This window comes from Micropterus salmoides, unplaced genomic scaffold (genome assembly GCF_014851395.1).
Source record: "Micropterus salmoides isolate LMB-PRFRI ecotype aquatic unplaced genomic scaffold, ASM1485139v1 Ms_hic_scaffold_8, whole genome shotgun sequence".
NCBI lineage: Eukaryota > Metazoa > Chordata > Actinopteri > Centrarchiformes > Centrarchidae > Micropterus > Micropterus salmoides.
In genome coordinates, this window is record NW_024044570.1 from 34,786,784 (window position 1) to 34,801,890 (window position 15,107).

General features: G+C 38.8%; 1 protein-coding gene across 2 annotated transcripts; it reads left to right on the forward strand.

The window, feature by feature from the left end:
* The first annotated feature begins 343 nt into the window (after nt 1-343).
* LOC119893544 (C-C motif chemokine 3-like) lies at nt 344-14,646 on the forward strand. 2 transcript variants are annotated; one of them, XM_038705763.1, is made up of 4 exons: nt 344-1,100; nt 3,771-4,050; nt 13,459-13,582; nt 13,815-14,646. In XM_038705763.1, the coding sequence occupies exons 2-4, from the start codon at nt 3,987-3,989 to the stop codon at nt 13,906-13,908; spliced, it is 282 nt and encodes a 93-aa protein (XP_038561691.1). In that variant the 5' UTR covers nt 344-1,100; nt 3,771-3,986; the 3' UTR covers nt 13,909-14,646. The 2 variants fall into 2 exon arrangements, with proteins under 2 accessions (XP_038561691.1, XP_038561690.1); XM_038705762.1 differs by lacking the exons at nt 344-1,100; nt 3,771-4,050 and adding an exon at nt 11,998-12,311.
* The last annotated feature ends 461 nt before the right edge of the window (nt 14,647-15,107 follow it).

The following is a 15,107-nucleotide window of genomic DNA, read 5'->3' on the forward strand; positions in this document are numbered from 1 at the left end:
AGGCAGAGAGACAGGGTTAGGGATGACAGCGACAAGGCACAGGGTAAAGCCTAACGTGGGGGTGGCACCGGGTATGGAGCAACGACGATCAAGCGAGGATGGTGTGGTGAACCGGGGTTGAAATACAGGCAGTCATGAGGTGATTACTGGCAGGTGTGGCAGGCTGACGAGGTGGCTGATGAGATGCAGGTGCAGGTAGTTGGCTGGGCTCAGGAGCCGAGGGAGAGCGAGCACACAGGGGAGAAAACACAGGGAGGCAGGCAGAGAACAGAAAACCAAGGAAAAAAGCAGAAAAACTGATAAAAAGGAGAAAAAACCAGGACACTCACCGTCAGCCGGGCTGCCACCACAACATAATGCATGTTGTGAAGATTACTATACCAAGATTTCCCTGGCATTTTAACTACCGACCATAATGTGTTTGTATCTCTAATTTTATGCAATTTTAGTGTGCAAATAAGTGGAGAGAAAGACCATAATGAAAAGCCTGTAGTTCTTTAACCGAACGAAGTGCTCACACACACACGCACAGAAGAAGAGAGCAAAATTCAGCTAACTAGTTGTGTTTTCGGTGTAATTTTTGTTGAAAAATAAGCTCTATTGAAAGAAACAAAAAATCTGGACTTCACCAGTTTCTTAACCCTGCTCACAGCCCTGCTCCACAGCTCTTTCTTTAAATGCATAGTTTGCACCTCCATCTCTTGGTTTCTCACCTCTGCCACTTTTATCTGCAGAGTTACTCAGCTCTTCCGTAGTCATGCCTGTCTGAGCTGGAAGGTGGAGTAACTTTGAGTCGGGTAGCAATCTTTAGACTGGTTGGCAACAGCACATCAAAAAAGTTCCCCGCTAAAATCAAATCAGCCTTTTTACACTTAATTAATTAGTAGCAAAATCCTCTGATTGAAACTCCATATTTGCCACCACCACAAAAGAAAAACTGCCAACCAGACAAGCAGAGTTACGAGCAACAATGATATAAACTTACCTAACGCAACGGCAAGAGAAAGAATGGACGGGCCCCCAATTCATGTTACGTCCCCGGTCTAGGGGCAAACCTAGACATAACATAAAAGGTGTCTCCCCACTCTTCCCACTCCCAGGTAAGGCTAATTCCACATCTCGAAAAAAAAGTTAGCAGTTTTATTCAGAGCAGTGCCCAAAATAACGAAGAAAAGATTCTTAGCAAAGCTTAAAACTTCCATAATCAAAACATAATGCAAGCTAAAGACAAGACAAAGCACTAACCTAGGCTCCTACCAAAGAAAAACAGGAGAAAACATGTTCCAAACAAAAAGGACTTCTCACTCCTACTAACTGCTAAAGAGGGTTCAATATCCATACAAATGGTCAAATTACTTACATCAAACAAAGGTTTACACATTCTCAAATCACTACGCTGCTGTCACTACTTACAAAGGTTATCACAACACAGGACACAGAGATAGAGGTGGCATACACTGCAAAAACTGAGCTCTCAAAAACAAGGGAAAAAAGCATTAAAATGGGGGAAATATTACTTACTATGCAAAATTATCTGCCAACAGAACAAGATTATTTCACTTGCTACTTAAGGCCAAAAAAACTTGAAACAAGTGAAATACTCTAACATAAAGAAGAAGTAAGAAGAAATATCTTGTCAGACAAAGAACAAGTATAGTTTGCCTTTAATTAAGATAATTAATCTTACTATGATTTTAGTTTTTGCAGTGTATGATTGTCAGGGAAAGATTTTTCTTCTTCTTTTTATAGCAACTTGCAACCAGATGGAGCATTATCATTGTATGTTCCAATGTTTCCATTTGATTGCAGGCCTCACAAGTACCAGTGGGAGTTTCCAATAAGGTGCAGAGATGCATTTAACTTTGTGTGTCCCAGTCTAATTTTGTTAAGCAGATACTGTTCTCTCCTGCCCCGCGACCCTGTACGCAGGATAAGCGGTTGACAATGGATAGATGGATGGATGGTCTCTCCTGTTCAGTGACATGTCCTCTCCCATCAGCATAAAAGTTACTTCAAATCACGGGGCACTTCCTGTCAGCTCGGAGGCATTGCCAGGCTACCTAGCCGACCAATCACAGTTCTTACCCTCCGTGTGGTTACATTTTTGAGGTAGTGCACGTCAGGTTATGGCGTAGGGTACGGGGCTACGCAGAGGCTACGCCGTCGATTTGACGCAGAAGTATAAATCACACTTTAGAGGGCTGCGCCTATACTCATAGAATCTGGAGTTAAAATATGTAATTTCCATTTTTGTGAATCTGTGTGGCATGTTAAACAGGATGTGTGATCTCTTGCCGAGGATTGGCTGAAGCAAGCCCTGCTGACTTCCTGATTCCTTATTTGTGCGGCATCCAGCTCCATCTCCTCCAATCCTCTATCGCCATCAAGACCATCTTCCTGCTTAAATAGCTGCCTGTCTGTTGAACTTGTGTGGTGTCTGAACAATAATGCTGCGATGCACATATATTATGCACCACACTTGGCAGCTGTGATCCCCCCTTGATCAGTTCGTCTCGATTGTATTGTTCTCTACTCATGGTGAACGTGGTGTTTCCTGCGGTAACTTCTGTTGTTGACTTACTGGTAGAAGTAGTCTAAAACTACTAGTATTAGTAAGTCTAAACATAGTGTTCCCTGTGTTACTTTGTGTGTGAGTTTTGTTAAAGGAAATATGGGCAAGGACTTTGGTGTCAATCACTGACACTGAAAAGACAACTGTAGGTTAATTTAATGTTTAGAAACACTAGGCTTAGAGGGTGCTGCTCACTTTGTGTTTGGTTATAGCTGAACATGTCAGAGAGGGTTTTGTTTTATTTGATTTCTTAGTAGTGGCTATCTCTCGTTTTGGAGAGAGCCCTTTTTCCGTTCTTTTGTGTGAAACCTGTAAATAAGTAACTTTCATGTTGCTTCCCTTTTTCCCACGTGCCGGGTCGTAACAGTGGTACAGGAGGTGATTGCATGATAGCAGAAGGAAGTTACAAACTTAATCTCACTTTAAAACCTGTTGTAATGTGACAAATAAATCTACCATTTAATCTTTAGCCTATAACCAGTGCTTTATGTGTGCCGGTACGCAGCAGTACACAGTACCGGCACCTCGACATTTTAGTCTTTAGCATACCGGTACTTCTCCCAAGCTGCTGGTACTCTTCTCTGCCCTCACCATATCAGATAAATATATATCTGATAGAAAGTAGCTTGTCTACGTCCCTTTTCATGAACCGACCAATCGCAGCCTGGATGGGGCGGGACATTAAAAAATAGGTGTCATTCACACTGCGGACGCTAGAGACATGTCAGAATCAGAATGTTCCCACTACTTTTTGAAAGCATTGGTCAAAAATAGTAACTTTAGTTTTAGAAAAACAAGCTACTGATAACTGCATTATATTCCATTATATTTTTATATTCTGAATGGTCACCTGCCACCTGAATTTTGTTTACCTTCATATAAATGAAAACATAAATTGGTGCAGGACATGTCTCCAGAATGCAGTAATTTAAGAGTTTAATGCTCAAAATCTTCTGGGAGAGGACCCCCCAGACCTCCACTTGTATATCTCAGCATCAAATATTTCTTCAAAATAATGTTAAAATATCATTATTACACTAACATTATACTTTGTAGTTCATGTTATATTATTCACTAATACACTCATTTATACTGGGTGGGAGGGCAACATGTGAATGGAGAGTACTTTTTCCACTTCAAGCACTGTTTACAACCAAACTGTGGTCTGTCCCTTACTGTAACTTCCTCTCCTAACTAGACAAGGGCAGTCCTTGGAGTGTTTCTTCACAGTGGAAAGCTGAGGAGGTGTATGGAAATTCTGCCCTGATGCTTTGTGGGAGGATTCATTTTGGATGGAAAGGCTGAGATCATACACATTTCAGCTCCACAATAAACAGTATTTATATCAGATGTAGTGCTAAGAGTCGATCACAGCAAAGAAGAACATTGTCATCATCTTTTGGCCGACATCATCATGAAGACTCTCTACTTCACTCTGGGGCTGCTGCTGCTCACCGCCTGCTGCTGCAACGCCATGCGTGAGTGATCTCTGTTTGTGCCTCATCGTAATCGTTTTATGATTTCTCACTGACATGTTTATAATGACATTATCCTTTTACCTTCCTCACAGCTAAAGTTCGGCAGTCCATCGCAGGGAGGCTCAAATATGTGAATTAATATTTGTATTTGAATAAAAATAGAATTGTTTTATTGAGGGATATAACTGGTTATGTGTATTTTATGAGTAGAGTGTGTTTTGATCAGTGACAGACATTTCCAAGGTCTTTTATGAATGATCAGATAACAGCAGGTCAATGACTGACTTCAGCTAAAGGAATACAATCTGGATAATGTTGGAGATTAGTTTGTAAAAGTTTGTTTCCCTGGGATGGTTTTCCCTTACACAAAAGTTGATAGTCAGATATTTCAAGTGATTGAATATTGCTGATTTTTGCAATTATTGAATGCATGGGTTATATACATTAGGTCCAATAAATGTCGTAAGAAAAGACAAAAGAAGGAAATGATGTCAAAGATGATTAGTGTTGGAATAAACCGAATTATTAACAAAATATCAGAGGTGATACAATCACCTCTTTGAGATCTGAGATATTCTCATGATTAACAATCATTGTTGACACCTCTCTTAGAAACAGTAAATGTTGAAAACAAGATCAAAGTATGCAAAATGTCAGAGACAACTGTTCAAAGTCAATGAGCAACGATGAGACTGACTTTCGCTTCCCCACCATTCAGTAATATACTTTGAAGAAACCCAAAGAATGCACACACACACAAATGGTTTCAAATAAAAACTGCGCCACAAAAGTTGGCTCAGTTTGTAGTTTCTCAACCAGCTGTCAAAACATGGTAACATTTTGTTGTTCAGGCCTCTGCAGAATCTCAAAGGTATTAGCTAAACTGTTTTTGAGTGGACTAGGCTAAATGCCCAGTCTTTCCTGAAAACTAAACCATGTGCTACAACAAAAACCCTCCAGGCTGGAACACAGGAAAATCACAAGCTGCACATTTAAACATGAGAAGAGATTACAGCCTTACATTTAATGGCTTCACTACAACTAATCCTTGTCCTGGATCATGGCTTCCTTTACTGACCCTGTAGGGCCTCTTCTTTTATAGGATTCTTCAGAAGTGCTTAGATCAGACATAGAAGTTTTGTCCTGCCGGGACTATCTTAGTCAATTTATGGTACTCAAATACATATTTAAACATAGAAACATATTGGCCTTTATGCAAATTATTAATTTTAACTATGAACTTTCTATCGAGTTTGTTAACCCTACAAAACGCATACTCACATCCTCTTAGTGCGCACAGTGTTTTCTATTCTCTACTGACTGGTCTCGGCGTCAGTGGAATATTTACTGGAACTGTTTGCTCTATCTGTCAGTCTCTTAAGACATCTGCAACTTTCGACAACTCTCATAAGTTTTCTAATCCTTCCTGCTGTCATGCTTAGATAATGTTCACGTCCACAACAAAATATTCCTGTATGTTCCTAAATAGAGTTTGTTCAGAAACCACAACAGAATCATGTTAAAACTAGTAGGCATCCGTTATAGAGTGTGTTAGAAGCAAATGTAAATCAATGGCACAAAATTATCATTAAATTAGAATGTTGTTTGCAGCTTTCTACCTCTGTTATTTGTCCACCAGCCACTACCTGTCCACCTATTTCAGAACCTGTCCAGTATTGTCCACATGACCTGACATCTACATGAGCCATGTTGTTGGCCCAAATTCCCAGAAAAATACAGAGCATGACCTCAGTGTTCTCAGTGGTACATAGCTGAGGACAACCCTGTACACAATAGCTATGACAAAAGGCTGAAATATGCAGCTAATATACTGTGCATTTTTAAAGTTTTTGAAGAACTCAGAGTAGGGCTGGGCAATAAAACAATAATGATAATTATCGCAATATAATTTTCCTAAATATCAATATAATAATTGTTCAATATATCAGCAATAAATATTTGGTTTCATTCATATGAATCACAAATAAATTATGTTACAACCCAGCTCGTTAGGGTAGGGCAGTAACAAGGTATTTGGGATAGAATTAAGGATGTAAGGACAACTGAATTTAGGTTAAAGTCAAATGTTTAATTAAATGATTTGTCTCAAGAAAAACACAACAAAAGGAGGCTATATAGGTACTGACAAAAAAAAGGAAACAAAAGGAGGTATTGTCCAAAGACAGCTCTCTACTCAAAAAACACTGAACGAAAGGAGGTCAGTACCTACATGCTTTACAAGAATGCAAAGTAACCAAACAGACAATGCTCAACCCTAAAGAGTGCCACTCACACTATGTGGTTTACAAGGTTTCTAACTGACAGAAGCCGCTTAGGCAGGCAACCGACAGAAACAGGTAAATTCAACACTCAAGAAATTCACTATTCACTATTCACAAGGGTGCACAACCAACATCGAGGCGAACTGATCACTGGCTCACAGTCGCCTCAAACTGCAGAAACACAAACTATTTGTAGGCCAGCTGGTGTTGATTGGTGAGTCCTGGTTGGCAGGTTTGGTCGGATCTTCGGCCACACCAATCAGACGCCAGCAAACAGCAACCAGGAAGTGGGTGGTTCCAGGTCCAGAGGAAACAAACCTCAACAGGGACTCCAGCTGGGATTTGCATACTGTTCAGAGAACTCCAGAACACAACTACTACTACTCTAAGGCAGCCAGTCGCGGCCGTAACAATTAGCACTTAATTTTTCTATTATAATAATTATTTTGTTGAGGAAAAGGGACTGAAAAAAGATTTACTAATCATATTTGTTTAAAACTTTTGTTGAATGTTCTCCCTCACATTTAAGTGATCCACTGTTTGGCATCAAATATTTGTCCCATTCTGAGTATAAAGAAGAGCTGAACCACGTAATTAACCGTCTGGTTTCTTCAAAAATCAAAGCAAAAATCAGCCTTTAAACTTGAAAGAACTAATGATGTGACATTTATCGTGATAATTATCGATATCAAGTGATATGAAATGGCATTGATAGACTCTCATTGAGTTAAATTTAGTTTATTTAAATTCCAGTGGTAACTATAGGCAGAAACAGGCCAAAGCACATAATATATAGTGTTCCCTCTTCAGGGTAATTAAATAAAAAATTACAAACCAATATTTTAGAATTTTTTATTGTTAACTGTATTTTTATTACAGTGGCAATACTCATCCCAATGTAGTAATCAGTATCTTGTAATACTGAAAAGAAATCCTATAACACACAATTAGAAAGTGTACTTTTGAATCCTAATAATGACTAATGACTGCTGATTTGAACACAGCAATCCGCCAACAATTTAACTGTATCATGATTTTCTCTGTGACATCCTGCTGTTTCAATGCTCCAATGCAGGAAGCTTCTGATTCCGTCTCCAGTGATTCAGTATATTCAGTTCAGTTGGAGGAGTTAGGGTAAAGATTTGTGTGTAGCAGTACATGATGTTGCCAGCATGCAGCTACATGCTGACCTGTTGTGTATTGAGGTCAGTGAATGACTGTGTGTGGTGCTAAATGATCCTTGTTTTTGTTTTTTTAAGCGTATACAGTGAATGAAAGCACAACTGGACGGTGCTGCTTCCTATTCTATGCAGGAAGGATATGGCGGACAGAAATTGTCAACATCTTCGAGACTCACAGCAGCTGTCGTGAAAAGGGATTTGTGTATGTCTTTGCTTTACTCGTTTATGTCACTAGAATGATCCCCACCAGAGCCATGGCCACATGTTTAGCAAGTTTTTGTCAGAGGAAAGGAAGGGATGAAGAAAAAACAAAATAAATATTACATTTTAAAGAAGCATGAGAGATACAATGTTCACTCAGTGACTGTGATGCCGAATGATATTTTTTCAGTTCTGAATCTGTTGTTGCTGATATTTCTGCAGGGTCAGAACTGGGAGCAGGGAGGGAGGGAGGGAGCAGGGAGGGAGGGTCGTGGGGACGCTGGGAACATGTAGCCAACACTTTTTGAAAGCATTTGTTATAAATGCTGTCCAATTTTTTTCAAATGTTAATTAACAAATAAAAATGCTATGTAAAAGCTTTATTTGCACAATAAGCCTGCAATGCAATCTAAATATAGAAGAAACATATTCCTTGTCCAAAAAAAGTAACTTAAGCAACAACAACAAAAAAAGATTACTGCATTATATTCTGTTATATTTTTATATTCTGATTGTTACGCCGGCCTAGGGGAAACTTGAGCACAAAACCACCTTTCCCCATCCCAACTAACTAACCCTAACAACACAGGAAATACGAAAAGAAACTTGCAGATCTGTGATATTACATTACACAGGTGCATATCAGAAAGTTAGAATATCAAGAACATTTCTTTCTGTAATTTAAGTCAAATTGTGTATTTTGTCTATATTAGATTCATTACACAAAAAATAAAATATTTCAGGTATTTTTTGTTTTAATCTTGATGATTTTGGGTTACAGCAAAAATCCATATCTCAAAATATTAGAATAAAGAATGTCTAATGCAGAAATTTTGACCTGAGGAAGAGCCTTTTTATCTTTCAGTTTGGTTCAGTACACACAAACACAATCATGGAGAAGACTCCTGACTTGAAAGTTGACCAGAGGACACTCTCCACAAGGTGGGTGAGCCACACAATGTTACTGCTGGAAGGGCTGGCTCTTCACAGAGTGCTGTATCAAAGCTTGTTCATGGAAAATTGACTGGAATGTTAAAGTGTGGTAGGAAAAGGTGCACAAGCAGCAGGGATGATGCAGCCTTGAGAGGATTGTCAAGCAAAGCAAATTCAAGAACTTGGGGGAGTTTCACGAGGAGTGGACTGAGGCTGGTGCATCAAGAGCCACCAGGCACAGACGGGTCCAGGAAATGAGCTACAAGTGTCGCATTGCTAATGTCAAGCCACTCCTGAACCAGAGACAACATCAGAAGTGTCTCACCTGGGCAAAGGAGCAAAAGAACTGGAACTGGTCCAAAGTCCTCTTTTCAGATGAAAGTAAATTTAGTTAAATTTCATTTGAAAATCCAGGTCCAGACTGTGCAGGACATGTGGAGATTCACAGAATCCAAATTGCTCGAAGTCCAGTGTAGAGTTTCCACAATCTGTGATGATTTGGTGTGCAATGTTGTCTGCTGGTGTTGGTCTACTGTGTTTTCTCCAGTCCAGAGTCCATGCAGCATCTACCAGGAGATTTTAGAGTTTCCATCTGCTGACAAGCTTCATGGAGATGCTGATCTCCTTTTCCAGCAGGACTTGGCACCTGCCCACGGTGCCACCACTAGTAACTGGTTTGCTGACCATGATCTCACTGTGCTTGGTAGGCCAGCGATTTGGACTGACACGCTGATGAAGGATGAGGATGAAGACACACCTGGTATTTGGCCAGTTTCAAGTCCACATACTTCAAACAGTAAAAGCCCTCAAAACGCATGCGGTGCACTTTCTGGTGGAATTTTCACCTGCGTGGCGGCGAGAATTCTACCACGGAATTCTCTCAGAGCAGTGGTCAGCAATAGGTGACCAGATTACTTTGATAGCAGCAAAACAAAAACAAAAAAAACATGTCATGACAGCACAAGTTACTGACATAATCACTTCCTCTTAAGTTATTGTGCCTACAAAATAAAAGCTCGAGAATGTCTTTGTCGCAGTACTTTATGTTGTGTTTAATTAAGTTCTGAAGGAAATTCAAAAGAGGCTTGTGGCTTGTTTGATTGACACAACCCTTTCAATGGGAGTCCTGTGCAGTACTGACTGAACTAAACAATCACAGCAAACTATAGATTATAAATGATAAATTGACTATGTTCTGGCCTGCCATCTACTGACTTGAAAAAAATTTGTCCCGATGCCAGACTTATTTGCTGACCCCTGCCATAGAGAATCAATTGAGTACTGTCAAGAGGAAAATAAGAGACACCAGACCAACAATAGAGATAAGCTGAAGGCCGCTATCAAACTCAGGGGCAACTGGACTTGGTTCAAGATAACAAGATAATCTTCAAACAAGTCCATTTGCACTTGACTTTAACCTTCCTTGGATAACTACGACCTGGATGACTGAGAATCTTCACAAAAAGCCGCTATCAAAACAACCCGGGCTTTCTTAATACCTCAGCAGTGCCACAGGCTGATTGCCTCCATGCCACGCTGCATTGATGCAGTAATTTGTGCAAAAGCAGCCCGGACCAAGTATTGAGTGCATATAATTAACCTTATTTTAAACTTGTCAGCTTTTCAGAAGGTCAACATTTCTGTATTATTCATTCTTCATTCTGACATTCTAATATTTTGACATATAGATTTTGATTTCTGTGAGCAGTAAGCCATAACCATCAGATTAAAACTAAAGAAGGCCTGAAATATCGCACTTTATGTGTGATGAATCTAGAATATATGAATGTTTCACTTTGTGACTTAAATTATAGGAAAAAAAAGAACTTTTCTATCATATTTTAATTGTCTGAGATGCACCTGTACAGTATGTATTTTACATTTCTGAACAAAAATGTGCAAATGCACAATTCACAGAATTTTCAACATATTTGTATGTGCTGTATTGAGTATTTATGTTTTTAATAAACAATCAGCAGCCATTGTGTTAGCTCTCCCCTGTGCAAAATCGCACCCCAGGCTGTTATCTTGTTATGATCAGCATGTTTCACAGTCATAGGACTTGCAAACTTATTCAGTTGATCTCACACAATCTATTCTTTGCCTCTGTGTGACCGAACTTAACTTTAATATGCTAACACCAACTAAACCTCTGTCTCCTCTAAAAGAGGCTGCTGCTCTGCGGTTCAATGTGCAAACTTTATCTTCGTGTCTCAGTAGCCGTACATGTCCCTTCCTCTACAGGAGGCAGCGATGCAACAACCACCCCCACCCCCACCACCACCACCAACCTGGTACTGAAGTTTGATGTAATGTCAATAATGTGTCAATTATGATTCCATTTTGTGATTCCATTATATTTACTTGGGTCCAGGAACACAGAGTAATGCTGACATCATATAGTATGGGCTAATGATATAAAACATTTAGCCCAGCATGCAACATTTAGTGGCACACACAACACATTTTGGCTTTCTATAATTGTGCACCCTGACCTAACCTAAACCTTAAAAGTGCTACTTTGAAGTAGTCTGGACCGGCCAAAATGTCCTCACAATGTAGAAATCCTCACTTTTTCTAGGGAATATCTAGCTATCTAACAGATATTCAGTTATCCCTAAGGCCCCTGATGCTAGCCCAGATTTATTACAAATAATTTATTATTACAATTTATTTTATATGTCCCAAGCATCCAAGCAAAATATAAAAAAACCTCAAAAGTTATGTGTCTTTCCACAAAAAATGTCACACAGACCTAGCTGTTAACAGCACAGAGCATAATAGAGAGAATAATCGGAACAAAATTCCATTCATCTCGACTCGATATTGTGGCAGAAAGGAGCTTCAGAAGCGGATATCTCTAAACCTCAGTAGACAGAACTGAAAGTATCTGCTAGAGAGATGCAAGATATCAGTATGTGTAATAGGACAAAAGCTTTTTTTGTGATTTAGTTGATCTGGCCCTTCAATGGAAATTCTGTTTCTGGTGAAAAAGAAAATTTTGTGTTAGAAATTGAAGGAAGTGGGTTCCTATCTTTAGTTTAGTCTGTTTTAGTGGTTGGATACGTACATGGGAACAGTCCACCGTATTCAGATGTTGCTTGACAAACTGACCAGCACTAAGTTTGAAGCATCGGCTACTGATACTTTTAGAATGACAAGATGGCACTTCTTTTAAATGTGGGAACACATTTGCCGTCACATATCAAGAATAGCTTTCTGAACTCTTGTCTTTGTCAGTGGAATTAATTCAGAAAAGTTCTTAGTTCGATCAAAAGCACGTATATCCTTTTTGTTATCTGCTTCTGTTTTGAGTGCATTTCTTTCTTTTATCAGAAAACAGATCAAAAAGATGCAGTGCAGAGCTGCTGAAGTGTTGCTTGATGGTGACTTCTAATTTGTCTAAGTGCCGTGTTGTTCCTCAAACTTCCTGTCACCCGCAATTGTGACAACACCCCCCTCGGACAGTTTTCTCAGAATGGCAATGCAATGTGAAAATGACACTGTATAAGCAGCTGTAAGAAACATAGTGATCAGAACAGATCACTTTAGATAACAAAGCCAGATCAGCATCATCAGTTCTACACTGAAGACAGCATGAAGACTCTCAGCTTCACAGTGGGACTCCTGCTGCTGCTCGCTGCTTCCTACTGCACTGCCATGCGTAAGTCTGTCAGTCTACTTTGTGGAAATGCCATTAGGGGGTCTGTTTCTGAATTAAGGCTACCAGTGATTTTTTATTTCATTATTTAATTTATCACACCATTACCTCACGCCTGCCTCCTGCACAAGGTTTACACTAGGAGTGAATGGTAAACCTCAAATGATATGACTGTGAAAAGGTTTTTAAACTTTACCGTATCTGGCAGTTAAACTATTGGTACCTTTGATTTCTGAGCATTGAGTGATACTGTAATATTCTGGTTTTACTGGTTACTGTTACTACTTTACTAGCTGTTTCTGCAAAGCTTGGATATATAATCACATTATTTAAAAACTTTTCTATATGAAGTTAACTGTTTGATTACATTTAGAAAAACTACTTTATAATAAACATTTTGACGAATGAACACAATGTGACAAAAGGCTGAAATATGCCACTGATATCCTGCACATATTTGAAGGATGTTTTCAAGAATTAATGTGAATCATGCATTTAATCTCACATTTGTTTCTGTCTCTCAGCTGTACTCAGGTCTTTTGCAAAAGAGATCTTGATCTCAATGACTTAACATGATTAAATAAAGTGTCTATGTACATTCATTAAATAAAAAATATAACACTAATATTAAACTAGTAAACTATAGAGCTTAATAACACTGTGTTTTTTAGCTGTATCCCCATTATATATTTTCTAGTAAAATCTGTAAATTGCCATCACTGTTTCGTCACTACGATGACTTACAAAGTTAAATTTAATGGCCAAAGCACATAATATATTGTGTTCCCCTTTAAGGTTAATTAAAAAAATCATAAACCTATATTTTAGATTTTTAACTGCATTTTTTTTTACAGTGCCAATAATCTTCCCTAATTAGTAATCTCTATAATGTGATATTGAAAATAAATTACACACAATGAGAAAGTGTAATTTTGAAGCCTGATAATGACTAATGTTTCAGTGCAGGAAGCTTCTGATTCCGTCACCAGTGATTCAGTATATTCAGTTCAGTTGGAGGAGTTAGGGTAAAGATTTGTGTGTAGCAGTACACGATGTTGCCAGCATGCAGCTACATGCTGACCTGTTGTGTATTGAGGTCAGTGAATGACTGTGTGTGGTGCTAAATGATCCTTGTTTTTGTTTTTTTCAGCACATGGAGTGAATGAAATAGCACCCGTACGGTGCTGCTTCAAATTCTACACAGGAGGGATCCGGCAGGCAGAAATTATCAACATCATCAAGACTCACAGCAGCTGTCGTGAAAAGGGATTTGTGTATGTCTTTGCTTTACTTGTTTATGTCACTAGAAAGATCCCCACCAGAGCCATGGCCACATGTTTAGCAAGGACATGAAGGAGTTAAATGAATCAAATTAAATGAAAAAACAAAAAACAAGACAATTATTACATTTCACAGAAGCGCGACATAGAAAATGTTCAGCCAGTGACTGTGATGACTACATAAAAATTTCCAGTTCTAAATCTGTTGTTGCTGTTGTTTCTGCAGGGTCAGTACTGCCAAAGGGCACGAGATCTGCGTCAGCCTGAATCTGAAATGGGCACAGAGAGCTTTCAATCAACAGCAACCCATCAAGAACTAATGATTGTCCCCAGCATAAATGATCAAACATCCAATTTTTATTTTACATTTTATTTTAAAAGGAAAAATAAATATGTACAATCATATTATATAACTGTTGTATATAATGCTGTATAAACTGAGAACTTTCCCAGATTGATGACATATTGAAATGCTTCTGACAGTGTCCGAGTCTAAATTGCAGTGGGTACAGGAAGTGTGTAACTTTTCATATCTTATAAAGAAGGGGACCTGCAGTGTCAAATGGAACTTTTTATTATCAGTGACTCAATCCTGCAGTTATCTTTCTCATGTCTAAATTAAATGGCAGACATGTCATTATTTAGAAGAGGTCACAAAACACCCAGTCAGTCAATTAGGGCCTAGTAACTGGTCACAGTGGGGCCACAACAAAAACGTTACTACATTTATTTCATGTGATTTCTTTACATAAAAATGTTAGTAAATACATTTGCAAATACATAATTAATCTACCTATTACTTTGTAATACAATCATCAGTACTAGAGGGTACACACTACAATCAAATGTCCATAACTACTCAGTCTACAAATACAAAACAGAACCAAAAGCTTCCTCACTATACAACACTAACTAACACTAGCTGTGTCAGTCAGAATATCTGTTAAATCTGTTTTTAAAGGTAATCATATTCAGAGATTTCCTGATACATGAGCTGCCTTATCGCGGGTCACTTGTCCAGTTTTGTAATAGTGCTAATTCCTAGTAACGTTTTTTTCTTGAGAAAAGACAATTTGGTTGTTTTAGAACACATATTCCCTAAAAGGCTAAAGACTACACACCAGCCACTCCTCCACCATCAGCCAGGACAGACCAGTGTGCAGACCAAACATGCTGCTCAGTCCTGAACAATCCAAAGCTTCTGCAGATCCCTTTTTAGTGACAATTTTTAATAGCAGGTATGGCTCCACCCATTTTAGGTATAATTTGTCTTTATAACCTGGCCAAGACATTCTCTCATCAAGGGTTATCTACCAAGAGTTTAGTTTCTGTGGCTTGCCCTGAATCCTGAAACACATTATGTTTTTTTCACATGTTCATGGCTTTTACAGTGCTGCTCTTTCATTTAGGCTACATATCACAGAAGGAAAAACGGTGTAAATAATACAATTAATGATGGCTGAATTTCATTTAGCTGCTGTTAATGTCACTAGAAACACCTCTGCTCAAGGTCAATAAC